The sequence below is a fragment of the Capra hircus genome, chromosome 28 (assembly GCF_001704415.2).
Source record: "Capra hircus breed San Clemente chromosome 28, ASM170441v1, whole genome shotgun sequence".
Lineage (NCBI taxonomy): Eukaryota > Metazoa > Chordata > Mammalia > Artiodactyla > Bovidae > Capra > Capra hircus.
In genome coordinates, this window is record NC_030835.1 from 32,500,224 (window position 1) to 32,528,148 (window position 27,925).

Consider the following 27,925-nt stretch of genomic DNA (forward strand, 5'->3'; position numbering starts at 1 on the left):
TGATACAGGGAAAACTGGCCATGGACATAGAAGAAAATATAGGAATACTGTGAGTAGGGATCAATTAATTTAGACAATGTTTATTTCACAATTTACTGCTACATTCCATCAGGGTATCTGTTTTGATGCTATGACAGTCCAGCAGCTAAAACATACCTTTGAAAAACAATTCTAATGCTTATAGTCTTGTTATATATATATATAATGTACATAACAAAGATATTGCAAAAAACCTCCATCTACCCACAAACTGATATATGCATAATTTCTGAAACACATACCATATATAAAAATATACCTCTGTGTTGACTGTGATGCTTTCAGCTCTAAGAAAACTTGAGTTTGTAAGGTACCAGAAAGTATCTTAGGCCCTTGGGGCATATGGTCTTCTTCAGCCTACTCAGCTCTGCTACTGTAATGTGAAGGCAGCCACAGGCAAAACAAACATTTTTTATTAGTGTTCTAACAAAAGTTGAATTTATAGACACATAAGTTTGAATATCGTATAGTTTTCACATCACAAAATAATCTTTTTCAACCATTCAGAAAGGTAAAACATTGCAGGCAGTGGTCCAGATCTGAATCACTTGCAGAAAAATGTACAACCGAATCAAAGCAAGGCACTGCAGCAGTAAAGTGAGGGGCGAATGCTGGTAGCCAACCTTTTACTTTGCAGAATAATTCAAGAAATACAAATTATGATATCTAACATATAGCTCTTCCTTTATTCTAAGTGCTTTAAAAATATTAACTCATTTACAACTCAAAGCAATCCTATTATCGCTTTTTTATGAAAAAGGAAACTGAGGCACAGAGAGGTTAGGTGCGTGCCTCATACTAGAAACAGCCTGGGCAGTAGGAGTCAAAAGTCCATACTCTTAACCTCTATGTCATGTTGCTTCTAGTAGAAAGAAAAAGGTAGTGAAGAACATTTATGACTCTCATACAAAATATAAATTCAGACAGCTCTGCAACTTGCTAAAACAACACTAACATAGATATTTCTTCACATAGTATTATCTTTTATTGTATAGGGATTTTCAGCTGTTTTTAAAAATGAACTTGTTGTTGTTTAGTTGCTAAGTCATGTCACACTCTTTTGTGAACCCGTTGACCAGAGCCCTCCAGGCCCCTCTGTCCATGACATTTCCCAGGCAAGAATACAGGAGTGAGTGGGTTGCCATCCCAACCCAGAAACTGAACCCATATCTCCAGCACTGGCAGGAAGATTCTTTACACTGAGCCACCAGGGAAGCCTTTTTCCTGTAAATGTATCCCTGGTGTAAAATTTGGCCAACCATAAGAGAGTTGCAAATTTTACAGAAACATTTTTATATTCTTTCTGAAGGATTAGTTCAGTAAAATCCATATCCATTCAGAAATAGGGGGAAAAAAGATACATTATAATTTTAAAAGAATACTACACTTAAATATACATTCTGTTAACAACAGGAGTCCCTGCTGAGACTAAATGAGAGATATCTTCATACACATAAAAGTTACTGAACTAAATAAGGCTACATATTTCACTGTGTACAATTATGGATGGGTTCACATGCACATCAAACATCCACAGTCTGTGTTCTGTAGCACACTGACATTCACACATAAGTCCTACATACTAAAGGACTTTTCACATGTGTTAATGATGTCACATTTTTCAATTTATTTGTGCTTTTTACAAAACTTCATATACCTGACATTTGCAGGTTTCTTTAAAACAACCTTGTAATCAGATTTCTGCAACATGACTCCTAGTATAAGTAGTTCCCTTGTACATATTCTCTCAGAATTTTTGCTTAAAAGGTTTCACATATTTAAAATATTTTTAAAAAAAGGTTCTATACTTTATATCACTGATCTGACATTCACTGAAACATCACTTCTTGATAAAGCCTTCCATGTACGTTGTAATCTTTGTGATTATCTCCTTTTAGAATGTGCTAATGAGTCCAACTGGTATAAAAAGATTTCTGAATGCTCAGGATACTGATAGAAATTCCTCATTTATGATGGCTACCCTGACAGAAACTTCCTGATATTCATTTTTCTTACAGGATTTCTCTTATATGGTTTAAATGTTGTACAATAAAGTATGACTTCTCAAAGAGAGGTTTCCCTCATGTTTTACCATTTGTAGTGTTTCTACCATGTATGTTGTCTGAAATTTAGTAGAAGTCTGACATATGGTGAAAATTTCTCCCTAACAGATTTATAGAATTTCTCCCCATGATGAAAGAATTGGCTGAAATTTTCTCATATTGATGATATGTCTTTGTCTTGTGTTAGTTATCTGATTATTCTGAAGGACAAATTCAGACAGAAGAATTCTCCAATTGATATTGTTTATAAGCTTTTCCCTTCTGTGTGTGTCTTCTGATGTGCAGTGAGTTTTGATTTTTGAAAAAATGTTTCCTTACACTCCTTACATTCATAGGGTTTCTCTCCTGTGTGTTTTCTCTGATGTATAACAAAATGTGACTTCTGAGAGAAAGATTTCCCACATTCCTTGCATTCATAGGGTTTCTCTCCTGTGTGAGTCCTTTGATGTAATCTGAGGACTGAATTCACAGAGAAAGATTTACCACATTCATTACATTCATAGGGCTTCTCCCCTGTGTGTTTTCTCTGATGTTTAGTGAGGTCTGATTTATAGTAAAAGGTTTTTCCACATTTATTACATTCAAAGGGTTTCTCCCCTGTATGAGTTCGCTGATGTACTGTTAAAGCTGACTTCTGGTAGAAGCATTTACCACATTCCTTACATTCATAGGGTTTCTCTCCCGTGTGAGTTCGCTGATGAGTTTTGAGGTGTGAATTTCTAGAGAAGAATTTCCCACATTCCTTACATTTATAGGGTTTCTCCCCTGTGTGTGTTCTCTGATGTACTGTGAGGTGTGATTTCTGGGAAAAGGACTTCCTACATTCCTTACATTCATATGGTTTCTCCCCTGTGTGTGTTTTCTGATGTACCATGAGGTATGCCTTAACATAGAAGAACTTCCCACATTCAGTACATTCAAAGGGTTTTTCTCCTGTGTGTGTTTTCTGATGTTCCATGAGGTGTGGCTTCTGGTAGAAGGATTTCTCACACTGATTACATTCGTAGGGTTTCTCTCCTGCATGAGTTCTCAAATGTCTACTGAGAGATGACAGATGGTAGAAAGTTTTCTTACATTCTTTACATTCATAGGTCTTCTCTCTGGTAGGAGTTTTTGGTTGTCTTGTGAGGTCTCCATTCTGAGAGTCGGATTTCTCACATTCGCTGGGTTTGTCCTTTGAATGAGTATGCTCATGTATCATGAGGATAGACTTCTGGTAGAAGGACTTTCCACATTCATTACATTTATAGGTTTTCTCATTGGTATGAGTTTTCTGATGTTTCTTGAGTTCTCCATTCCTAGAGAGAAATTTCCAAATTTGTTAATGTATAAGACTTTGGGGTGAGGGGGTGGGGGTTGGGTCTGCTGTGTATATTTTCTAAGTAACTCTGAGACCTGGTTTCTAGAGGTTTTTCCAATATTCATTAGATTCATAGGGTTTCTCCATTGTGAATATTCTATGTTGACATATACTGTGGTTTAACATTTGGTAGAAGGTATTTCACTTGCATTATATTCTCCAGGTTTCTCAACTGCCTGAACTTGACTTTGTATAATAAAGCCTCTATTATTATGTAAATAAGAAGAATCAAAAGGCTGTTTGAGAGTTTTAATCTCCTGATCTTGAATTATAAAAGGTCTCTATTATGAAAGAGGGCTTTCCCATTTGGATTATGTTCTTTGGAATTTGCTTCAGTTTTCTCATTTATCGTTAACTAGTGGAGAAGGCAATGGCACCCCACTCCAGTACTCTTGCCTGGTAAATCCCATGGACGGAGGAGCCTGGTGGGCTGCAGTCCATGGGGTCGCTAACAATCGGACACAACTGAGTGACTTCCCTTTCACTTTTCACTTTCATGCATTGGAGAAGGAACTGGCAACCCACTCCAGTGTTCTTGCCTGGAGAATCCCAGGGACGGGGGAGCCTGGTGGGCTGCCGTCTGTGGGGTCACACAGAGTCGGACACGACTGAAGTGACTTAGCTGCAGCAGCAGTGCTGTTCCACTTCCAGTACCCCTATTAAGACTCCTTCTTAAAAAGCTTCTAATCTCAAAATTGAATTCTTGAACTTGCCTTGAATTTTCAGCTTGGCTTTCCGGGCATCTTGCTCCTTGGTCATGAGTATTGCATAGGTCTTCTACAAAGGAATCCAAAATTTAATACTTTATACATCTTAACACATTATTATGGTCATAGGGTGGATTCTTAGGTTTCAGGCTATTATTCTCAAATGAAGGAGTTCTTAAGTGCAAACTTCCTCTATCTCAGGGGCTTAGAAAAAATACATAAATAACACTAAAACCTGCTATAGCAAAGAGGGAGAGATCTAGTTATAAATTCAAATAACTTTGACACTACAAATATGACCGTAAAAACTTGGAGGAGAAAGTGAAGACAAAAAAACCCCCACAAAGAATAGGAAGCAGAAAACAAAAGGTATTCAAAGTGCTGCTGAACAAGAATGTGAGACTCATAGTGCATGATGTGAGCCCATTAAGGACAATGAATAGTAAGGTGAATAAGAAAAATTAGTAGACAACTGTGTTCACTGGAAATATCAAAGGAAAGATTACATTAGATGAAGGAGCTAAGTATAGGTCTTTACCCACTCAAACTTAGTTTACAGTGTTAGGATTCCTAGTAATTAGACTATTAACTTCCACTTTATTCTTCTTTGCCCATACCCAACAATCTAGATGTCAACACTAAAGTGACCTTCTCAGAACATCCATTTCCTCATGTTTAGAGGAAAATTCTTCTCCTTCTAGTTGGCTGGTTCAGAAGACCCAGAAACACACACATCCAAAAGGAAAGATTTAAGAAAAAGCAGAGTACAAGCCATCCCACAGAATGAATTCTCAGTTGTAGCACCAGAGATTTTCAATACCGCCAAATACTGCATCTGTGACTCAACACTAGTCTTATTCTGCTTTTACATCTTAGCTCCCACATCTATGCTTCAATTTTCTACATGATCTTTAAAGAGTAATTATTCAATGTCATTCTAGAATCTTTACAGACCTTCATGTTTATTCATTTTTAAATGCTTGAAAGAAAAGTGAGAAAAATCTCATAAGTAGAGATTTGGGGTTAGAATTTCATGGCACTTGTAAGGAAAACATAGTTATTTGATAGGGATGTGTGCAAGGTTAATTTGGGATACTCATGAAATAAGATCTTATGTATAAAAAGCATTTAAGAGAGCAGATAAAATGAAGATTAGCACATGTTTTGGGGCCAGAAGGAAAAATAAGATGCAGCAGGCAATAAAGGGCCAGACTAGTTCTTGACAGAAAATTAGGTGTATTTTGTATCAGCTCTGAAATAATATAGCTGATGAAAGGCATAATGATTTATAATCCAATTTCAGAGATTAAAGAGAGAATAGTAAATTTAAATGGGTGCTGAAAATCTAAGACATTTTATTGTTAATGAAAGGAGGAAAAATGGTACTTGAAAATTTTATAAGGTAGATTTTATAAACACTTTAAGATTATAGCTGCATACTTTAATAGCAAGGAGTAACTGGAAATTCTAGCAAAAAGACAAAATGAGAGTTTAAATGAAAGAGAAATATATCTACTTTAAAAATGTCAAGCAAAAGAGGGAATGTTTTTTTAAACAAAAAATCAACTATCTCCATCTGCCCCACACAAAAGAGGGAATTTAGATGGGGAGAACAAAAACTGGAGATGTGATTTATGTTGCTTACATATGCAAATCAAGTATCCTCAATCATTTCCAAAAGTTTAGGGCATTTAAAAAAGAGATTCTTGAAAAAAAAAATTTCAAAAAGTCAAAGGCACCACTTCCAACCCCCTTATGGAGAAGGAAATGGCAATACACTCCAGCACTCTTGCCTGGAAAATCCCATGGACGGAGGAGCCTGATAGGCTACAGTCTATGGGGTCGCAAAGAGTCGGACACGACTGAGCGACTTCACTTCACTTATACAAGGTATACTTTCTAACTTACCAGGGTTGTTCTGACGTGGAAATTGTACTTCTAATATCCATGGTTCTTTTCCTTGCTTCAACTTGAAGATTGCATTTGGTCTATTTGCACAATAGCCTATTAATAGAAAAGATAAAATAACACAAATTACTTGGAATACAGCAACTCTGAAGGATAAGGAAGTGCAGGTTGGGATCAGAACAATGAAGGTCTCACATAGATTTGGCAAATTTATTCTATTAGGGGAGTGCATAGGGACACAAATATTTTTCTGGTACCTAAAATGGATTCATCAATTTTGACCCTGAAAACCATGCCAATATTCAACCCTACAGGGGATTTACAAATTCCAGTAAGTGAGAAAGGAAATGCAAACTACTGGGAGTTACAGATGGAGAAGATTTCCTCACCCACTGAGATGAGGTGACTGTAGTTCTCCTGCATTACTTCTCTATATAGGGTCCTCTGAGCAGTGTCCAGCAACTTCCATTCCTCCCGGGTGAATTCCACAGTAATATCCTTAAATGTCACTGGTCCCTGAAACAACATATTTCAATTCAAACTGAAGTGATCAAAATAGAGTACCATTAAAAAGACAGGTAAACTAGCTGTTAATGTGTTAACTACAGGATTTACTCTGGAGAGTTAAGATATACTGCTACTCTGTACCCTGTTTTACACATATATAAAATATCTGTTCAGTATATATTTACTAAGATATCACTCCATGCCTAGAACTCTGCTAGAGATACAGAGATGAATGAAAGCAACTATTCTTGTCATCAAGGAGCTTACATTCCAACAGAGAGGCAAAGATTAAATTCATAAATGCAATACGCATAGCAGGTGCTATGACAGAAGTATGTACAAGATAAAAGATGGTCAAAAAGAATGGCCAAGATGGTGGAGAAGGAAGACTCTGAGCTCACCTCCTTCCACAGGCACACTGAAATCACAACTATTTACAGAGCAACTATCTTTGAAAATGATCTGAAGAGTAGCAAGAAAGATTCCCTACAACTAAAGATATAAGGAAGGAACCATAATGACCTAGATAGGAGGGGTGGAGACACCTCTCTAGTAGTCAAGACCCACATCCCTGAGTAGGTGACCCACAAATGGGAGGCTAGTCAAAACTGTAGAGGTTCTCCCCAAAGAGTCAGAGGTCCAAGCCCCACATTGGGCTCCCCTGCCAAGGGGTCCTGCACCAGGAAGACAAACCTCGCAGAACACCTGGCTTTGTAGGCCAGTAAAGTTGAGAGCCAGAGGGCTATAGAAAACAGACACTCCACTCTAAAGGACATATGCAAAATCTCACATGGTCCAAATCATAGTGCAGAGGCAGTAATCTGAAGGGAGCCTGGCTCAGACCCATTTACAGATCTTGGAGAGCCTCCTGGAGAGTCAGCAGGCAACTGGAACTTCTCTTGAAGACACAGACACTGGTAGCAGCCACTTTGGAAGCTTGTTCTACCATAAGGACGTTTGTTCTAATAAGCACCATTTTGGAATCGTCCCTCTATCCTATTAGTGCTGAAGGCTTACTGGCCGACCAGTGAGCCATCACCAATCCCAGTACACTTCAGGCTATTCTGTCAGCTGCATTGGGTCCCAGTCCAGGAACACCATAGGACATGCAGCCAGCCAGGCAGGGACCCAGCCTCTCCCAACAGTGGGCCAGTAGCCACTGCATGAGGCAGGATCTGGCTTCCAACAGGGCTGAGGGTCAACCCCATAACAGTCAAGCCCACAATAAGGAAGGATTCATGTAGCCCATACATAAGGAGCCCTTAGAGCTTATAGCTCTGATGATCAGAGAAGCATATACTGCTAGGTTTCTCAGAACATCTCCACTTAAGATAACTTCTCTAAGATTGGGAAATGTAACCAACTTACCAAATGCATAGATATAAAAACAGAGGATTAAGCAAAATGAGACAGAGAAACATGTTCCACACAAAAGAACGAGACAAAACCTCAGAAAAAGGACTAAATGAAGTTGAGAAAGCATTCTACCTAATAATAATATCTTTTATGAATACCTTTAACAAGTTACTAGTAAATCAAATCGAGCAAAATAAAAAAATTAGATATAATTTACACCGTGACTTTGTGTGATATTTCCCAGGAATGCAAGAATGGCTCAACATACTAAAGTCAATCAATTACATTAACAGAGCAAAGGGGGAAAAGTAGATCATTTCAGATGATGCAAAAAAGCGTTTGACAAAATTCAACACTTTCATGATAAAAAACATTTAGTAGACTAGAAATAGATGGAAACTCCTTCAAAATGATAATATTTTTAATCCACCTCTATCCCAGCTAACTTTATACTCAACAGTGAAAGACAAAACTACATATAGAATATCCCTTTTGACAGATTAAAAAAAAAAAAAGAATATCCCTAAGAATCCACAAAAATAGAGCTAATAAACAAAGTCAGCACATTTCAGAATTATAAGATCAACACACAAACATCAGTTGTGTTTCTATTTACCAGTAATGAAAACCCAAAAGGGAAATTAAGACAATTCCATTTAATGTAGCATCAAAAAGAATAAAATACCTAGGGATAAATCTACTCAAGGAGTATATAAGACTTACACACTGAAAACTGCAAAACATCACTGGAAGTATTAAAGAAGGCCTAAATAAAAGAAATGATAGTATGTGTTCATAGACTGTAAGACTTAATATAGTTCAGGTGACAGTACTACTCAAAGGAATTTATAGAATCAATGAAATCGCTATTAAAATTTCAATGACTCCTGCACAGAAATAGAAAAGCCAATCCTCAAATTTATACAGAATTGCAAAGAGTCTCTAACAGTCAAACAAAATTGGGAAAGAAACAGTCTTAAAATCTTACCGTTAAAAGATGACACACAAAAAAGAAAACTACAGGCCAATATCACTGATGAACATAGATGCAAAAATCCTTAACAAAATTCTATCAATCAGAATCCAACAACACATTAAAAAGATCATACATCATGACCAAGTGGGCTTTATCCAGGGATGCATGGATTCTTCAATATCTGCAAATCAATCAATGTAATACACCACACTAACAAATTGAAAGATAAAAACCACATGATTATCTCAATAGATGCAGAGAAAGCCTTTGACAAAATTCAACATCCATTTATGATAAAAAATCCTCCAGAAAGCAGGAATAGAAGGAACATACCTCAACATAATAAAAGCTATATATGACAAACCCACAGCAAACATTATCCTCAATGCTGAAAAACTGAAAGCATTTCCCCTAAAGTCAGGAAGAAGACAAGGGTGCCCACTCTCACCACTACTCTTCAACATAGTCTTGGAAGTTTTGGCCACAGCAATCAGAGCAGAAAAAGAAAGAAAAGGAATCCAAATTGGAAAAGAAGAAATAAAACTCCCACTGTTTGCAGATGACATGATCTTCTACATGGAAAACCCTAAAGACTCCACCAGAAAATTACTAGAGCAAATCAATGAATATAGTGAAGTTGCAGTATATAAAATCAACACACAGAAATCCCTTGCATTCCTATACACTAATAATGAGAAAATAGAAAGAGAAATTAAGGAAACTATTCCATTCACCATTGCAACGAAAATAATAAAGTACTTAGGAATGTATCTACCTAAAGAAACAAAAGACCTATATATAGAAAACTATAAAACACTGGTGAAAAAAATCAAAGAGAACACTAATAGACAGAGAAATATACCATGTTCATGGAGCGCAAGAATCGATATAGTGAAAATGAGTATACTACCCAAAGCAATCTATTGATTCAATGCAATCCCTATCAAGCTATCAACTATTTTTCACAGAGCTAGAACAAATAATTTCACAATTTGTATGGAAATACAAAAAACCTCGAATAGCCAAAGCAATCTTGAGAAAGAAGAATGGAACTGGAGGAATCAACCTGCCTGACTTCAGGCTCTACTATAGAGCCACAGTCATCAAGACAGTATGGTACTGGCACAAAGACAGAAATATAGATCAATGGGACAAAATAGAAAGCCCAGAGATAAATCCATGCACCTATGGACACCTTATCTTTGACAAAGGAGGCAAGAATATACAATGGAGAAAAGACAATCTCTTTAACAAGTGGTTCTGGGAAAACTGGTCAACCACTTGTTAAAGAATGAAACTAGAACACTTTCTAACACCATACACAAAAATAAACTCAAAATGGATTAAAGATCTACATGTAAGACCAGAAACTATAAAACTCCTAGAGGAGAACATAGGCAAAACATTCTCCGACATACATCACAGCAGGATCCTCTATGACCCACCTCCCAGAATATTGGAAATAAAAGCAAAAATAAACAAATGGGACCTAATTAAAATTAAAAGCTTCTGCACAACAAAGGAAACTATAAGCAAGGTGAAAGGACAGCCTTCAGAATGGGAGAGAATAATAGCAAACGAAGCAACTGACAAAAGTTAATCTCAAAAATATACAAGCAACTCCTGCAGCTCAATTCCAGAAAAATAAACGACCCAATCAAAAAATGAGCCAAAGAACTAAATAGACATTTCTCCAAAGAAGACATACAGATGGCTAACAAACACATGAAAAGATGCTCAACATCACTCATTATCAGAGAAATGCAAATCAAAACCACAACGAGGTACCATTTCACACCAGTCAGAATGGCTGCTATGCAAGTCTACAAGCAATAAATGCTGGAGACGGTGTGCAGAAAAGGGAACCCTCTTACACTGTTGGTGGGAATGCAAACTAGTACAGCTACTATGGAGAACAGTGTGGAGATTCCTTAAAAAACTGGAAATAGAACTGCCATACGACCCAGCAATCCCACTGATGGGCATACACACCAAGGAAACCAGAATTGAAAGAGACACGTGTACCCCAATGTTCATCGCAGCACTGTTTATAATAGCGAGGACATGGAAACAACCTAGATGTCCATCAGCAGATGAATGGGTAAGAAAGCTGTGGTACATATACACAATGAAGTATTGCTGCTGCTGCCGCTAAGTCACTTCAGTCATGTCCTACTCTGTGCAACTGCATAGACAGTAGCCCACCAGGCTCCCTCGTCCCTGGGATTCTCCAGGCAAGAACACTGGAGTGAGTTGCCATTTCCTTCTCCAGTGCATGAAAGTGAAAAGTGAAAGTGAAGTCGCTCAGACGTGTCCGACTCTTCGCAACCCCATGGACTGCAGCCTACCAGGCTCCTCCATCCATGGGATTTTCCAGGCAAGAGTACTGGAGTGGGGTGCCACTGCCTTCTCCATATACACAATAGAGTATTACTCAGCCATTAAAAAGAATACATTTGTATCAGTCTAATGAGGTGGATGAAACTGGAGCCTATTATACAGAGTGAAGTAAGCCAGAAAGAAAAACACCAATACTAACGCATATATATGGAATTTAAAAAGATTATAACTTTAACCCTGTATGCGAGACACCAAAAGAGACACAGATGTATAGAACAGTATTTTGGACTCTGTGGGAGAGGGCAAGGGTGGGATGATTTGGGAGAATGGCATTGAAACATGTATATTATCATATGTGAAACGAATCGCCAATCCAGGTTTGATGCCTGATACAGGATGGTCAGGGCTGGTGCACTGGGATGACCCAAAGGGATGGTATGGGGAGGGAGGTGAGGGGGTGTTCAGGATGGGGATCGCATGTACACTCGTAGCAGATTCATGTCAATGTATGGCAAAACCAATATAATATTGTAAAGTAATTAGCCTGCAATTAAAATAAATAAATTTATACTAAAAAAATAAAATCTTACTATTAAAGCCTCAGTACCAAAACAGTGTGACTGGCATAAAGAAAGACATATTGTCCAATAGACAGAAACAAGAGTCTGAAAATAAAACCATACATCTATGGCCACCTCATTTTCAACAAGGAAGTCAAAACCATTTGATGGAGAAAGAATAATTTCTTCAGCAAATGACACTGGTAACTAGATGACCACATGCATAAGAAGAAAACTTGGCCTCTACCTCACTGCATTTAAAAAAATTAATTCAACATTGATCATTGACCTAAATATTAAGAGCTAAAAATATAAAACTCAGAAGAAAACATAGGAATAAATTTCCTTATCTTGAATTTGACAACAGATTTAAGATATGACACCAAAATGTACAAGCATTAAAAGAAAAATAAACTGACCTTATCAACTTTAAAAGTTTTACAGGGACTTCCCTGGTGATCTAATGTTAAGACTCTGTAGTTCCAATAGAAGGGGCACGGGTTTGATCCCTGGTTTGGAACCTAAGATCCCATATGCCACACAGTGTGGCAACCAAGAAAATGTAATAAATAAATTAAAATTTGCATGCATCATAGAATAGTACCAAAATAGGAAAAAAATATAACTCATAGAACAGAATATTTGCAAATCATATATCTGATAAAGGTATATTATCCAGAATATATAAAATATACTTAAAAATTCAATAACAAAAACCCCGGCAAAAAATGAGCAAAGAAATTGAGCAGATATTTCTCTAAGTTATACAAATGAACACATGAAAAGATGCTCAACATCATCATTAGTCTTCAGGGAAAACCCAAATCAAAACCGCGATGATATCACTTCCCATTCATTATGATGGGTGTTAAAAAAAAAAAACAGAAAATAACAGGTAATGGGGAGGATGTGGAGAAATTGTAATCCTTATACATTGCTTGTGGGAATATAATGGTACAGCTGCTATGGAAAAGTTCGTAACTCGCAAAGTTAAATATACAATTACCATTCGGTTCAGCTCAGTCGCTCAGTCATGTCCGACTCTTTGTGACCCCATGAATTGCAGCACGCCAGGCCTCCCTGTCCATCACCAACTCCCGGAGTTCACTCAGACTCACGTCCATCAAGTTGGTGATGCCATCCATCCAGCCATCTCATCCTCTGTTGTCCCTTTCTCCTCCTGCCCCCAATCCCTCCCAGCATCAGAGTCTTTTCCAATGAGTCAACTCTTCGCATGAGGTGGCCAAAGTATTGCAGTTTCAGCTTTAGCATCAGTCCTCCCAAAGAACACCCAGGACTGATCTCCTTTAGAATGGACTAGTTGGATCTCCTTGCAGTCCAAGGGACTCTCAAGAGTCTCTCCAACACCACAGTTCAAAAGCATCAATTCTTCAGCGCTCAGCTTTCTTCACAGTTCAACTCTCACATCCATACGTGACTGCTGGAAAAACCATAGCCTTGACTAGACGGACCTTTTTTGGCAAAGTAATGTCTCTGCTTTTGAATATGCTATCTAGGTTGTCATGACTTTCCTTCCAAGGAGTAAGCGTCTTTTAATTTCATGGCTGCAATCACCATCTGCAGTGATTTTGGAGCCCCAAAAAATAAAGTCTGACACTGTTTCCACTGTTTCCCCATGTATTTCCCATGAAGTGATGGGACCAGATGCCATGATCTTCGTTTTCTGAATGTTGAGCTTTAAGCCAACTTTTTCACTCTCCACTTTCACTTTCATAAAGAGGCTTTTTAGTTCCTCTTCACTTTCTGCCATAAAGGTGGTGTCATCTGCATATCTGAGGTTATTGATATTTCTCCGGCAATCTTGATTCCAGCTTGTGCTTCTTCCAGCCCAGCGTTTCTCGTGATGTACTCTGCATATAAGTTAAATAAGCAGGGTGACAATGTACAGCCTTGACGTACTCCTTTTCCTATTTGGAACCAGTCTGTTGTTCCATGTCCAGTTCTAACTGTTTTTTCCTGAGCTGCATACAGGTTTCTCAAGAGGTAGGTCAAGTGGTCTGGTATTCCCATCTCTTTCAGAATTTTCCACAGTTTATTGTGATCCACACAGTCAAAGGCTACAACCCATCAATTCCACTTCTAGATACATACCCAAAAGATTTGAAAACAGATACTTGTACACAAAAGCTATAGTGACACTATTCACAAAAGCCAAAAAGTGAAAGCTACCTAAATCTCAATTAATGGATGAACTGATAAACCATTGTGGTATAAACATACAATGGAATATTATTTTTCATTAAGTATTGATACAAGGTATAGGGTGAATGAACTTGGAAAACATGCTAAATGATATATGCCAAACAGAAAAGGTACATATTATATAATTCCACTTATATGAAATATTCAGAATGGGTAAATGCACAGAGACAAGGGCTGCTGCTGCTGCTGCTGCTAAGTCGCTTCAGTCGTGTCCGACTCTGTGCAACACCAGAGACGGCAGCCCACTAGGCTCCCCCATCCCTGGGATTCTGCAGGCAAGAACACTGGAGTGGGTTGCCATTTCCTTCTCCAATGCATGAAAGTGAAAGTGAAGTTGCTCAGTCGTGTCTGACCCTCAGCAACCCCATGAACTGCAGCCTTCCAGGCTCCTCTGTCCATGGGATTTTCCAGGCAAGGGCTAGGAGAGGGAATAGGTTAACAACAGGTTCTCTCTCAGTACCCAAAACTCTGATCGTTAAACACCTACCAGCATATTGACTACCAACCAGTATCTCTTATGATTATGATACAAAAATCTTCAACAAAATATCAGCAAATCCACTACCTGATTTCAATACTTATCACAAAGCTGTATTAATTGTGTTATTAGCAAAAGGATAAACACTCAGGATCAGTGGAAGAAAAATAGTGTGTCCAGTAATAGAACCACACATAATTTTGATAAAGGTTCAAAAGAAATTCAGTGGATAAATAGTCATTTCAGAAAACAGTGCTAGAACAATGGACACTTAATCAAACTCCAGACTTTCACCAGTCTTTTCTTTAATGTCCCTTTTTCCATCCCATGATCTAATTCAGAATACTATATTACATTTAGTTGTCATATCTCTTATGGTTTGTGACAGTCTTTCCTGTATTTTATGACTTTGACAACTTTGAGAAATACTAGACAGATACTTTTTAGAATGCCTTTTAATTTGGATTTTGTCTAGTGTTTTTCCGTTTGATTAGACTGACATTCTCTGGGAGAATAACCCAGAGCCCTTCTTATCACAGTATATCAGGGGGTACATCATATCATAGGTGATTAACCTGGATCACTTTCTAAGGTAGTGGTTGCCAATTTTTTCCACTGTAAAGTAACTATATCTCCTTTTCATACTCTATTCTTTGAAAGCAATCACTAAGTCTAGCCCATATTCAAGAAGGGAGGGAATAGGTCCCATGTCCAAGAAGGGGTAGAATCTAGATATATTATTTGAAATTCTTCAGAGGGCTCTCTTCTTCCTATTTATTTATTCAATCATTTACTTATATCACTATGGTCTCAAATATTTATTGCTTAGGGTTAGAATCCAATACCATGTTATTTATTTTGTTGCTCAAATTGTTCCAGCTTTGTTATAAGTCCAGTGGCCACAGGACTGGAAAAGGTCAGTTTTGATTCTGGTCCCAAAGAAAAGCAATGCCAAAGAATGCTCAAACTACTGCACAATTACACTCATCTCACACACTAACTAGTAAAGTAATGCTCAAACTTCTCCAAGCCAGGCTTCAGCAATATATGAACCATGAATTTCCAGATGTTCAAGCTGGTTTTAGAAAAGGCAGAGGAACCAGAGATCAAATTGACAACATCCACTGGATCATCGAAAAAGCAACAGAGTTCCAGAGAAACATCTATTTCTGCTTTATTGACTATGCCAAAGCCTTTGACTGTGTGGATCACAATAAACTGTGGAAAATTCTGAAAGAGATGGGAATACCAGACCACCTAACCTGCTTCTTGAGAAACCTGTATGCAGGTCAGGAAGCAACAGTTAGAACTGGACATGGAACAACAGACTGGTTCCAAACAGGAAAGGAGCCACGTCAAGGCTGTATCTTGTCACCCTACTTATTTAACTTATATGCAGAGTACATCATGAGAAACGCTGGGCTAGAAGAAACACAAGCTGGAATCAAGATTGCTGGAAAAAATAACAATAACCTCAGATATGCAGATGACACCACCCTTATGGCAGAAAGTGAAGAACAAAAGAGCTTCTTGATGAAAGTGAAAGTGGAGAGTGAAAAAGTTGGCTTAAAGCTCAACATTCAGAAAACTAAGATCATGGCATCTAGTCCCATCACTTCATGGCAAATAGACTGGGAAACAGTGGCTGACTTTTATTTTTGGGGGGCTCCAAAATCACTGCAGATGTTGACTGCAGCCATGAAATTAAAAGACTCATACTCCTTGAAAGGAAAGTTATGACCAACCTAGACAGCATATTAAAAAGCAGAGACATTACTTTGTCAACAAAGGTCTGTCTAGTCAAGGCTATGGTTTTTCCAGTGGTCATGTATGGGTGTGAAAGTTGGACTATAAAGAAAGCTGAGTGCTGAAGAACTGATGATTTTGAACTGTGGTGTTGGAGAAGACTCGAGAGTCCCTTGGACTGCAAGGAGATCCAGCCAGTCCATCCTAAAGGAGATCTGTCCTGAGTGTTCATTGGAAGGACTGATGTTGATGCTGAAACTCCAATACTTTGGCCACCTGACACAAAGAGCTGACACATTTGAAAAGACCCTGATGATGGGAAAGATTGAGGGCAGGAGGAGGAGGAGACGACAGAGGATGAGATGGTTGGATGGCATCACCGACTCAATGGACATGAGTTTGGGTAAACTCCGGGAATTAGTGATGGACAGGGAGACCTGGCGTGCTGTGGTTCATGGGGTCGCAAAGAGTCGGACACTACTGAATGACTGAACTGGACTTGCCATGAGAAGCTCTTTGGGGTTGGTGCCTATGTCCATTTGACATGTTCCCATCACTGCTTTTCAGAAGTCCTTAATTTCTAATACTACAAAATGCTCTGGGCTTATTTTATGTTAACCTTGCCTTTGCCCTAGAATCAATCATTTTCTCTGTGAAATTCTGGTTCCCTTTATTGTAGAATGATATTTAGAAACAAAGATCTGTGTGCAAGTTTTGCTCATGGTTACTGAGATGTCACTGCTTATAGGCCCTCTCAGCAGACAGTAAGTACATGTAAGTTTGCATATTAACTCATGTACATACACATCTTTAATTTTTTCTGTATCATATTCATGCTAAGTTAATATGTGTTAAGATAACATATATCATTTGCTTTTCAATAAATGGCAATGAAAAAAATGAGGATCCATACACAAAAATGAACCTTAGTCAGTAACTTATTCTTCATAGAAAAATCTAGTACAGATCTAAATATAAAATGTTAAACTACAAAATTTTTTTAAAAGAAAAGTCTTTGTGACTTTAAAGACATTTTAGACATAATACCAAAAGAAATTAAAACAAAAAGTCTGGAGTTCATCACATTTTCATGAAATACACTGTTAGATGAATAAAAGATTAGCCACAAATAGTAAGGAAAATATTTGAAAATCACAAATCTAACAAAGTATTGTTCTTGTATACAGAATACATAAAGAATTTGGAACATTCATTAAGAAAACAGCCCAATTTAAAAATGAACAGAAGATTTGAAGAGACACTTAACAATAGATATGGCTAACACAAGCACATCAAAAGATTTTCAGTATTATTAGTCATTAGAAGAATGCATATTAAAACCACAATGGGGTAGCAAAGCACACCTATCTAAATAATTTTAGAAAAAAAGCAAACTGAAATACCAAGTGCTGACAAGAATGGGAAATAAGTGGAACTCTGATACATTGCAGTAAGAGCACAAGCTATTCAAGAAAACAATTTGGCAGTTTCTTATAAAGTTAATTATAACAATACCATATGACCAAGTAAGCACATGCTGAAGTATTTACCCAAAGAGAAATTAAAATCTGGGTACACACAAACATCTGAATGCAAATGTTTGTAACAGCTCTTTTCGTAATTGTCCCCTCAAACCAAAATAACCTATATATTTTTCAACTGGTATATGGGGTACACACATACAACTGAATTCTTATTGTTTAGTCAACAAGTCATATCCAACTCTTTTGCAGCCCCGTGGACTGTGGTCCACCAGTCTTCTCTGTCTGTGGGATTTCCCAGGAAAGAATACTGGAGTGGGCTGCCATCTCCTCTTCCAGGGGATCTTTCTGACCAGGGATCAAACTCGTGTCTCCTGCATTGGCAGGCAGATTATTTAAAACTGCTGAGCCACCAGGGAATTACCATATGATTCAGCAATCCCACTTCTAGTTATGTATACAAAAGAATTCAAAGCAGGGACACAAACAGATATTTGTACACCAATGTTCATAATAAAAGCATTATTCACAATAGCTACAATGTACAAGTAACCAAGATGTCCACCAACAAATGTAAACAAAATTATGTTTATTACATAAGCAAAATGTAATATGTATCAAACAATGGAATATTATTTGGCCCTAAAAAGAAGGGAATCCTGTGACATGCTACAACATTGGATAAGCCTTAAAGACACTGTTCTGAGTCAAATAAGCCAGGACAAATACTATAGGATTCTACTTGTATGAGGCACCTGGAGTAGTCAAATTCATACAGACAGAAAGTAGAATGGTGTTTCCCAAAGTATGGGGGGAACGGGAGTTATAGTTTAATGTGTGTGGAGTTTCAGTCTGGGATGCTGAAGAGAGTTCTGGAGGTGGATAGTGGTGACAGTTGCTCAACAATGTGAATACGCTTAATGCCACAAAGCTATACATTTAAAATTTGTTATGATGGTAGATTTTGTTGTGTGTATCTTACTACAATTATAAATAAATCAACTACACTTGAATGTTGAAAAAGAAAAAGCAAAGCAAAAAGCAACCCACCACAAACACAATAAAAGCAGCTATATGAAAGCATCAAATATTAACTTAAGCACTAGAATTTGAAGGGTAAAGATCCAAGGGCTTCCTTGGTGGCTCAATGTTAAAGAATCCATCTGCCAATGCAGGAGACACGGGTTTCATCCCTGATCTGGGAATAGCCCACATGCCACAGCTCTTCAGCCTGTGCTCTAGAGCTTGGGAACCAAAACTACTGAATCCCCACATGCCCTAGAGTCCATGCTCTGCAGCAAGAGAAACCCACACACTGCAACTAGAGAGTAGCCCCCATTTGCTGCAACTAGAAAAAGTCTGCACAGTAATGAAGGCCTAACACAGCCAAAAATAAATATTTTTTAAAAGATCCAAGAAAAAAGTGAAATTAATTGAGATAAGTCCTACCCCTGCTTAGAATTTTCAGGGCAGTTTCAAATTTCATAGTCAGGGTAAAAATGTAAAGCAAAATCACCTCAGGGCTAGCATCTCTAAAATAAGGATAAAGAAACAATTCCTTAATAGAATGTAGAGGAGCAAAAGAGAAACTGATCTTACCTTAACAATGAGAACAAGCCCCTAACCTAGAAAACTGTTTTCTAAAGTCAGAGATCTGAGAATCTAACGGTAAACAAAGAAAAAAATTTAGAAGAGACAAATATTTCAAAAGCGAACAGAAAACCACAGTTTATTTCATTCTTCAGGGCAAGCAGGTAAGAGAGGAAACTGTTCAACTTTTAATAAACATTTAATGTTTGCTTATGATCTTGTGTGATGTATCAGAATGCCTAAGAACTCTGGTCACAAAGCAAGCCAACACCAGCTTGCCGGTTGACACTACCTGGTAACTGAATGGGGATTTCATATTCAAGAGGTCCCCAAACAGAAGCTTTGTATCTGCAGAACTTCTTTACTTCCTATCAAATGTCACAAAGTAATGTTTATTTTAAGCTGGGGAAGCAGTTTCTGGAACCAAAGGAAAGCATAATTTATATGGATGCTCTGAAATACAAATACTATCTCCCCCCATCAGTCAGTTCAGTCGCTCAGTCGTGTCCGACTCCTTGTGACCCCATGGACTGCAGCACACCAGGCTTCCCTGTCCATCACCAACTCCCGGAGCTTGCTCAAACTCATGTCCATTGAGTTAGTGATACCATCCAAGCATCTCATCCTCTTTCACTCCCTCTCCTCCTGCCTTTGATCTTTCCCAGCATCAGGGTCTTTTCCAACGAGTCAGCTTTTTGCATCATGTGGTCAAAGTGTTGGAGTTTCAGCTTCAGCATCAGTACTTGCAATGAATATTCAGAACTGATTTCCTTTAGGATTAACTGGTTTGATCTCCTTGCAGTCCAAGGGACCCTCAAGAGTCTTCTCCAACACCACAGTTCAAAAGCATCAATTCTTCGACAGTTCAAAAGCATTAATTCTTCGGCGCTCAGCTTCCTTTATGGTCCAACTCTGACATCCATACATGACTATTGGAAAAACCATAGCTTTGACTAGATGGACTTTTGTTGGCAAAGTAATGTCTCTGCTTTTAAATATGCTGCCTAGGTTGGTTATAGTTTTTCCTCCAAGGAGCATCTTTTAATTTCATGGCTGCAGTCACCATCTGCAGTGATTTTAGAGTCCCCCCCACTGACCAGAAAAATAAAGTCAGCCACTGTTTCCACTGTTTCCCCATCTATTTCCCATGAAGTAATGGGACCGGATGCCATGATCTTAGTTTTTTGAATGTTGAGTTTCAAGCCAGATTTTTCACTCTCCTCTTTCTCTTTCATCAAGAGGCTTAGTTCCTCTTCACTTTCTGCCATAAGGGTGGTGTCATCTGCATGGTTGACACCAGGTTATCGATATTTCTCCCTGCAATCTTGATTCCAGCTTGTGCTTCATCCAGCCCAGCATTTTGCATGATGTACTCTGCATATAAGTTAAATAAGCAGGGTGACAATACACAGGGGATGACAGAGGTTGATATGGTTGGATGGCATCACCGACTCAATGGACATGAGTTCGAGTAATATCCAGGAGTTGGTGACGGACAGGGAGGCCTGGCATGCTGCAGTCCATGGGGTCACAAAGAGTCAGACACGAATGAGTGACTGAACTGAACCAAACTGAATACACAGCCTTGATGTACTCCTTTCCCAATTTTAAACCAGTCCATTGTTCCACTTCCAGTTCTAACTCTTGCTTCTTGACCTGCATACCAATTTCTCAGGAGGCAGGTAAGATGGTCTGGTATTTCCATCTCTTTAAGAATATTCCAGTTTATTGTGATCCACACAGTCAAAGGCTTTGGTGTAGTCAATAAAGCAGAAGTAGATGTTTTTCCCTAAGTACATGGCAACAACCCTCCAAAGGTTGGGAGCAGGGCACTGGGGCAGAAAGAGACATCTCAGGTGCTAAAAGCTCTACAGGGCAGGAACTCCTCAGTCACCTGAAAGAAAAGCTGAATTCTATGCTATAAAGCACATCAATGGAGCTTTGGTAGTGTTCACCACCCAATCCCTGCTGAAGGGAAAGCCTTGATACTGCCCTCAAATCATCTGATGTTGGCGAAGAACTGTGTCTAATTAAAGCCCAGGACCAGCTCAGCTACATATGTGATTTAGCAAGCAGAGGAAGGGATGTGCCTTTTTCTGGAGGTATTTACTTCAATCTCTACTGTACTTTTACACATAATGTCTAGCACAAAATAAAGAAATAGGAGACATGCAAAGAAGTAGAAAATTTTGATTCATACTGAACAAGGGAGCCTACTGAAACAGACCTACAGATTAACCTGGATGTTGCGATTAGTAGATAAGGACTTTAAAGTAATTACAATAAAACAAAATAAATAAAATTAAATGACCTACTAAAAAAATAGAAAATACAAACGAAATAATGGGGAATCTTAGCAGATTAAGAAAAACAAAGAGAAAAAAACAGGAATTTTTAGAACTGAATAACACAATATCAGATGTGGATTTTATAGGCTTATGAATGAAGAACACTGACAGAGCAAATGAAGGAAGCCATAAACTTGAAAAAAGTCAGCTGAATAGAAATAGCCAACCCAAGGGACCCCACACACAAAACAAACCTCAACTAGATAGATCATCTGAACATTTGGGACAGTATGTACATAGTTCAACATTTGTGTAACTGGAATTTTAGAAAGAAAAAGAGGATGGGGCAAAGAAAATGTCTGAAGAGTGAGTTCTGAGAATTAAAAAAAAATGATAAAAGGTAACAACCCCAAAGTCGTTGTCATTCTTCAAAAGAGATAAATACAGAACAAATCATGCTTATGTACATTATGGTCTAACTATTGAAAACTAAAGATAGAATGAAAATCTGAAGCACAGAGAAGAAAACACATTATATTCAGGTGGATAAAAGGAAGATGAAGACAAGCTTCTCATCAAAAACAACAGAAGCCAGAAGACAAAGAAATCCTAAAAATGCAGAAACAGAAAACTCTCAACACAGTTCTATACCTAGCAAAATATCATTCAAAAACCACAGTGAAATAAAGGCTAGCTAAGTAGATTTGTCACCATCAGTGCGGAAGTAATACATGAAATAATAAAATAAGTTGCTTAGACTGAAGGGAATATATACCAGAGAGAACCGTAGACCTGTAGGAAGGAATAATGAGCTCCCCAAACATATATATATATATAAACGGTAAGAGTTATTTACACATGTGCACACATGTTTCTTTAGAATATTAATATTGTTTAAAGCAAAATAACAAGTATTTGGGGTTAAAAAATATAAAAGTGAGATATAAGGGCCATAAGGTGTGAGGGTATAAAGAGAATTATACTGATAAAAGTTCATTACACTGTTCATGAATATAGTATTTGAAGACATCATTATTTTAATGGTGCATGTTGCAATCTCCAGACTAAGGAGTAAACAAAATAACACATAAAGCTTCAAAGTCAATAAAGAAGATACAATGCAATACTCAAAATACTCAAATACTCAATCCAAAGGAAGTACAAGAAATCTCATTAGGATAAAAAGAAATATACATAAAACATACTAGAATAAAAGTTATCTTAAAAAGCAGCTAGCCCCAGACAAATTTACTTCAAAGTTAACAGGTGAATTTTCAATAGTACTAGTAGTAAAAGACAGTGAATGCTTTTCAATGTTTTAAAAGGTAAAAACTGTCAACCAAGATTTCCACACACAATAAAAAGCTCTTTGCAGATATTTCATATAGAGAAAACTGAGAATTTCTACCAGCAGACCCTCACTAAAACAACAGGCAAGCAGAATAAAAACAGTAACTAAAAACGCTAATTTCAAACAGATAAAAGCTGATGCCAGTAGAACTTGAGAGATGCAAGAAATAATTAAAGATCTTCTAATTTGGTGAAAATGCCTTAAAAAATCAAACTCTCTGCATAAAATAAACTTTTCCAAGAGTTTGTAGTGATGACTGCACTTAAAATTATTTCAGAAAATAAAAAGGTTACCAATTATTTCTGTTGTCCCAAACTGACCATTCAGCAGTAAGTTACAGAGACTAAGGTAAGAAAAATGTCACGTGCCACCCCTGAATTAATACTATAAGGAAAAATTTTAAATGTGTTCAATACTGACTAAAGCAGAACTGTAGAATAGGTTAAAATTTTCCCTCTTTCTAGAGTCTCTATTTTTCCCACATTCAAGCCCAAAGGCTATGATTTCTAGTCACTAAAAGAAAATTTCCACACTGAAAATTTATGGCATGGTGGTAATAACACTTCCCAAGTTGGCTGAGAGGACTATGTAAGACAAACTACATCAAGCACTTACCAAAGGGCCAGGAATTTCATTAATTGCTAAGTATGCTGTTTTGTTTTTAAAAATTACATTCAAAAAGCAAAGAAATGGTTACCACAGAATTCAGAATTTTCTCTGGTTAATGGTAGGATGAGATCTTAACGAAGGGCACACAGGGTAATTTTCATTGCTTAAGTCAGACAGGACATAGAGTGGTATTACTTAATTAGTATTCCCTAAATTATACCTATACGTTATGTATATTACTTGACTGCATAAAGTATGATTTTTTATATAATTTAATGAATAAAAAATTAATTTCTATAGCCAATAAAATCCTACATATTCTACTCCCTCTACCTCTTAGACCTTAAGTTTCACTGCTGTCTCCCAAGTTCACCTCTCTCTAGTTTCAATGTCCTAAATACTGTTTCTGGAACATGCCTCATGGTGTCTGCATCTGCTTTTCCATCTATGAAGAACGCTTTTCCTCCAGATTTCTACCTGGATATCTCATTTAATTCAAGATATTCCTCAAATATTACTTTTTAGAGTGGCATTCCCTAATCAACTTATTCCTTCTTCCTCACTTTTAACATGCTGTTCTCTTACATTGCTTGAGTTTATCTTTGAGCACATACATCAGAAATACTGCTCAAATACTGACACACTTTCTTAAAATTAAAAATCACATTCATTAATACTCTTATCAAAATCTCATCAGAAAAATCTTTATATATTAGCATTTGTTAACTTGGCAAGTTTTCCAACATTCTGGTTTTCACTTGAAAGCACTTTTAATGTTAGCAACAGATACAAACAGGTATTTTCCATCATTTGACAGGCTCACTTCACTCATTTTTGAGAAAATGTATGAATACCATGTGAATACCATTGTTTTTCTGTCAGTTGCTCTTTCACATAAAAACAAGAGTTCATGAAAAAAAGTGGCTAGGTGAGCTCACATATCAACCACTTTAAGTACTTTTCCTCAAGACAACCAACCATCATACCAGTATGCAGCAAATTTATGAACTTTCCATTTCATCCCACTGGGTAAGAAAAAGATGTGTACTCAAAGATTTAATAAAATTAATAATTTTTACTGTTTCATCAAAGACATCCTTAAGTAAAAGTGGCAATTTTTTTTAACTACGCAACCTATTGTGGAGGAATATAATGTCATTGGTGTCATCATCCTGATTTATGACAGACAGGCAGCTGTGCTTTTATACTATCAGTGCTAATTTCATCAGTGTAAAAGCCAATTTGTATCCTGGTATTATGTTTTGACAGAGAAGGCAATAGCAACCCACTCCAGTACTCTTGCCTGGAAAATCCCATGGACAGAAGAGCCTGGTAAGCTGCAGTCCATGGGGTTGCAAAGAGTTGGACACGACTGAGCAACTGCACTTTCACTTTTCCCTTTCATGCATTGGAGAAGGAAATGGCAACCCACTCCAGTGTTCTTGCCTGGAGAGTCCCAGGGACGGGGGAGCCTGGTGGGCTGCCGTCTGTGGGGTCGCACAGAGTCAGACACGACTGAAGTGACTTAGCAGCAGCAGCATTATGTTGTGAGGGGCTTCCCTCATGGCTCAGATGGTAAAGAATCTGCCTGCAGTGTGGGAGATCTGGGTTCGATCCCTGGGTTGGAGAAAACCCTGGAGAAGGATATGGCAAATTGCTCCACTATTCTTGCCTGGAAAATTCCATGGACAGAGGAATATGGCGGGCTACAGACCATGGGGTTGCAGAGAGTCAGGGATGACTGAGCACACACATTATGTTTTGACCTCACAGACTCACTGAAGGGTCTTGGGGTTCCCAGAACACACCTTGTAACTGTTGTTGTATTCAAACAATATCTCCCCCAAAGGTGATTTTTAATGATTTCCACTTTTCTAATTTAATATATGGGCTCTCTCATAAAACTCACTGAAAACTTACACACAGAGTGAAATAAAGAGGTAAATAAATGACTCACCCTGTACTTGTTCATTTTCTGCTGCTATTAGAAAGTACAGAAACTATGAAGTCAGGACAGGAAAAGTTGAAAGACAGAAGTCCTAAGAGACCTTATCTTGAAGTCAGGATCACCTGTGAGAAATTTACATACAACATTTTAGTAAAAGATAAACCTCTGGGAAAATGTCCCTTTGAGCCACAAGAAGGAATAGGAAGGACCACAATAAAGGAGTACCCACCTGTCCATTGGTGACTCATATAATCTTGATGAATCTGGACATTTTTGAATCTAAACATGTTTTTCCTATTGGCTGTTTCAAAAATTATGTGTCCATTACTAAATAATACAAACAATTGAAAACTTATATGTCCAATAATAGCAGATTAGTTAATCAAGGCATATAACATATATCCGAAGTATGGAACTCTATCATGGCATTACAAATAATGTTTATAAAGAGAAATATCTATTAATATGGAAAATCTTTAAGTTACATAACAATTTTGCCTATCAATATTATAAACCCCACAACGTTAGAAAGTCTTCAAAGCTCTCAAAAAGAGGATGTTTCTTCTTCCTAAATTTCATTTTCTCCAAAATCACTTTTTCAAAAACTTTGACTATAAATGGTATAGTGGAGGGAGGCTCCAGCTCTGCTAAGCTCTATTAACAAACCTAGTGATGGTCTTAGTTCTATGCTTTTATCTTTAACATGAGAAGGAATTAGGTAATTTTAAACAATCATGTACTATTCTAATTCTGTAAATCTTCAGCTCAACACCACAGATACAATAGAACCGGGGAATGCACTGTCCCCTCCAACCTTGGACTGGGGCCTAGAGCAAATAAGTGCGGATAGGCCTTGACGAATTCTGACATAGCCATCTAATCTCTTCACAGTGACACAAATTTAACTTCTAAAGCAACAATTTGGGAGCATAATCCCCAAACAGGCACTTCATCATGTAGCGAGCAAAAGTTAACTAGATGCCATAATGTGAGGTCCTTCCCATATGCAGAGGATACCACTTCCAGCTGCCCTGGTACTTACAAAACATCTACTTACTAAGTCTAGATGCACCATCCAATCAGAGGCCGTATGATATCACCTTCATAATATGGAGCATGGATGAAATCGCAGTTTTCATCTTTTTAAAAAGTCTGTCCCATTTCCGACCTGGCTTGGATACGATTCTTAGCTTCTCCAGTAAAACTTAAAATTCAGGGTTTCAACTATGGTTTAAATTTACATGTTTAACAGCCATCTGAGAACACACAGGTCAGAGAATGCAGAAGGGCCTTAATTAACCTTTTACACAGGGGTTCTAAGGAAAATAGAATACTGTAAGGTAAGATTCCTGGAGAAGGAAATGGCAACCCACTCCAGCATTCTTTTCTGTAAAATCTCATGGACAGTGGAGCCTGGTGGGCTGCAGTCCATGGGCTCCCAAAGAGTCGGCCAAGACTGAGCGACTAACACTAAGGTAAGACTAGATCCACGACACGCTGGTGGTACTCAGGGACAATCACTGTATTAAATAAAACTTCAGGGTGGGAAACAGCATGAATACGGAGTAAAACAAATCAGAATTTAAATCCCACCTGCTGATGATGGCTAAACCAGTTTATCTCTCTGAACCTTTAGGATCTGTATTTATTAAATGGAGGTGGTTAATACCGATTCAAAGGATGGTTATTATTAAATAAGCCAATAATGAAAAGAACAGCATAATGAGAAAAGCAGCTCACCTTTATTGAAGCCTTATCAAACTTCATATACACTACCCTATTTAATACAAGAAACGACCCTAACGGCTATTGTACTCTTACAGATGAGTATCAGAGTCCTGCCGGATTAACCTGCCCATTCACCGGCGGGCTCTGGAGTTGAGCCCAGGGCCCCCTGGTTTCACAGCGCCACGTCTCCAGCAGCCAGCGCCGCCCACGCGCCGGCGCGGACGTGACGGGCTTGGGATACACGTCACAATCGGCCGTTCTCGCGCGCGCCCCAGGCCTCCTCCAGCCACCCCTTTCACGCAGGTCGAGAAACGTGGCTCCTGGGGAGGAACGGGGCTGCAGACAACCGTCCCTCCGCCAGGCCCCTTGCCTGGCCTCCTCCCCAGGCCTCCTCGAAGAGCAGTCCGGCGCGCAGAATGGGGCGGCCGTCGGCTGCCAGATTCCCGACTCGGCGCAGCCGCGGAAACCCGGCTTCCCCCCAACCCGGCCTAGCGCCCGTAGTGAGGCCTCCGACACACCTGCAGGGGCTCGGCCTCCGCTCCTGGCCCGCGCAGCTTCCAGGCCCGCCCTCTGCGGCGCCGAGCGGACCTGGAGGCTCCTGAGTCCTCTCCCCCCGGGGGCGTTAGGTGGACAATGGCGACTACTGAACGGAGGTGGAATTGCTCAT

At 38.4% G+C, this 27,925-nt stretch overlaps 1 protein-coding gene across 8 annotated transcripts; it reads right to left on the reverse strand.

Annotated features, from left to right (window-relative positions):
* On the reverse strand, positions 55 to 27,890 carry ZNF25 (zinc finger protein 25). 8 transcript variants are annotated; one of them, XM_018042315.1, is made up of 7 exons: positions 26,588 to 27,419; positions 25,760 to 25,831; positions 25,540 to 25,652; positions 6,467 to 6,593; positions 6,078 to 6,173; positions 4,176 to 4,239; positions 55 to 3,400 (listed from the first exon to the last, which is right to left on the reverse strand). In XM_018042315.1, exons 3-7 carry the CDS (start codon positions 25,552 to 25,554, stop codon positions 2,347 to 2,349), a joined length of 1,356 nt encoding a protein of 451 aa, XP_017897804.1. In that variant the 5' UTR covers positions 25,555 to 25,652; positions 25,760 to 25,831; positions 26,588 to 27,419; the 3' UTR covers positions 55 to 2,346. The 8 variants fall into 8 exon arrangements, with proteins under 8 accessions (XP_017897804.1, XP_017897808.1, XP_017897805.1 ...); XM_018042319.1 differs by lacking the exon at positions 25,760 to 25,831 and having other exon boundaries at positions 27,271 to 27,890; XM_018042316.1 differs by having other exon boundaries at positions 25,540 to 26,754; positions 27,271 to 27,890.

What these genes read in the sequence shown, in the direction of transcription:
- ZNF25 (XM_018042319.1), bottom strand. An exon ending in TCCACGTCAGAACAACCCTG is followed by an intron (nt 4,240 to 6,077) that starts GTAAGTTAGAAA and finishes ATTCCTTTGTAG; the next exon opens with AAGACCTATGCAATACTCAT. An exon ending in AGCCAAGCTGAAAATTCAAG is followed by an intron (nt 3,401 to 4,175) that starts GCAAGTTCAAGA and finishes ATTTCTCTCTAG; the next exon opens with GAATGGAGAACTCAAGAAAC.